Here is a 2109-nt window from a genome sequence, read left to right on the forward strand (position 1 = left end):
GGAGAGGGAGAGAGAGAGAGGGGGAGAGAGAGAGAGAGAGAGAGAGAAAGAGAGAGAGAGAATGATGCCATGGCTGAGCGGGTGCTGGGGACTGTGTAAATTCATCAGCCTTGCTTATTTATCCCATTTCCTAATGGTTTCTGGTACACAGCTAATAACTGAGGTTCTCAAGAGCTTCTCTAGTACTTGTGAGTTAAGATTTCTATAGTTATTAATTTTGTCTATGTAATTTTACTGATGGACAATTTCTAGATAAGAAGGAAGGCAAGGATAGATGAAGAAAGCTCAAATATTTATATTGTATTAATGATGCTATGAGCATTCTTACTTATGATGACAAATAGTTATGACAACCAAATAAATAGAAAAATCATACTAAAATTAAAATGTGCAAGAAGATAAGTCATAACGAATAAAGGGTTAAAGTCTATACATTTCATTTATTTCAATAATAATAAGTAACATGTATACTCATCAATAGTACATGATTGTTTGCCTTTTAATATTATCTATGTAATGGAGACCTAAACAAAAAGAATGATTTTTGTTTTCAAAATAGAATGAGATGTTCAAAAAATTTTATGTGCTGATAATTTTTCTTCTAAAACAGATGATTTCATGTTTAATAGATATCATTACTCACATGCTTATATAAAGATGTTATCAATATATCACCTGCCCTCCCAAAATGTCTGTGTTGCTGCTCTTTGCTTTATTTTCCCAAATTATTTTGGTGGAGGTGAGGATTTGGAAAAATCTGGAAGTATATGTTACATGGAAAAGTCATTGGCCTTATGTCTCAGTGTTAAAAAAAATGGCCAAGATAAGGCGGCTCGCGGACGTCGCGTTTCCTCTTTCGGCAGCGCTAGTAAGCTGGACCCGTCGTCATGGGCCGTGTGATCCGTGGACAGAGGAAGGGCGCCGGGTCTGTGTTTCGCGCGCACGTGAAGCACCGTAAGGGCGCTGCGCGCCTGCGCGCCGTGGATTTCGCCGAGCGGCACGGCTATATCAAGGGCATCGTGAAGGACATCATCCACGACCCGGGGCCGCGGCGCGCCGCTCGCCAAGGTGGTCTTCCGGGATCCGTACCGGTTTAAGAAGCGGACGGAGCTGTTCATTGCCGCCGAGGGCATTCACACGGGACAGTTTGTGTATTGCGGCAAGAAGGCCCAGCTCAACATTGGCAATGTGCTCCCTGTGGGCACCATGCCTGAGGGTACGATCGTGTGCTGCCTGGAGGAGAAGCCTGGAGACCGTGGCAAGCTGGCCCGGGCATCAGGGAACTATGCCACCGTTATCTCCCACAACCCTGAGACCAAGAAAACCCGTGTGAAGCTGCCCTCCGGTTCCAAGAAGGTTATCTCCTCAGCCAACAGAGCTGTGGTTGGTGTGGTGGCTGGAGGTGGCCGAATTGACAAACCCATCTTGAAGGCTGGCCGGGCCTACCACAAATATAAGGCAAAGAGGAACTGCTGGCCACGAGTACGGGGTGTGGCCATGAATCCTGTGGAGCATCCTTTCGGAGGTGGCAACCACCAGCACATCGGCAAGCCCTCTACCATCCGCAGAGATGCCCCTGCTGGCCGCAAAGTGGGTCTCATTGCTGCCCGCCGGACTGGACGTCTCCGGGGAACCAAGACTGTGCAGGAGAAAGAAAACTAGTGCTGAGAGCCTCAATAAAGTTTGTCTTTATGCCACCAAAAAAAAAAAAAAAAAAAAAAAAAAAAAATGGCCAAGAACCAAGCTCCATAGGATGAAGTGCAAGTTATTCCCTGATGCTATTACTGCCTACCGGATGCATCTGTCATTTTCACTTTTGCTGTCACTTTCATCCCCTCCTTGTCACTCCCACGTGCCCATTGGTGTGTCCTGCCATTAGCGGCACTGGAAGCCTCAAGCATCTGTGATTTTTCTCATCCTCTTTCCTCTGCCTCCAACTCCTTCCTTTGTCTTTGCCTAGCTTGTCTTTTACACACAGCTCCTACAAGAAGTCAGTCCTGATAACCTCCTGCTCCCCAGCCCCTCCTGGGACTCTTACAGCATCCAGCGTGTGCCTTTCTCCCACAATTTTGCATATTATATGAGAGTGATGAATTTACTGGTATTACC

The 2109-nt window shown here is 46.2% G+C and overlaps 1 protein-coding gene across 1 annotated transcript; it reads left to right on the forward strand.

The window, feature by feature from the left end:
- The first annotated feature begins 825 nt into the window (after positions 1-825).
- Positions 826-1729, forward strand: LOC115895482 (60S ribosomal protein L8-like). Its single transcript, XM_030925868.1, is given in 2 exon segments — positions 826-1043; positions 1045-1729. Coding segments are annotated over 2 exon segments (774 nt in total). The 5' UTR covers positions 826-887; the 3' UTR covers positions 1663-1729.
- Positions 1730-2109: the final 380 nt, after the last annotated feature.

Source organism: Rhinopithecus roxellana, chromosome 21, assembly GCF_007565055.1.
Source record: "Rhinopithecus roxellana isolate Shanxi Qingling chromosome 21, ASM756505v1, whole genome shotgun sequence".
Lineage (NCBI taxonomy): Eukaryota > Metazoa > Chordata > Mammalia > Primates > Cercopithecidae > Rhinopithecus > Rhinopithecus roxellana.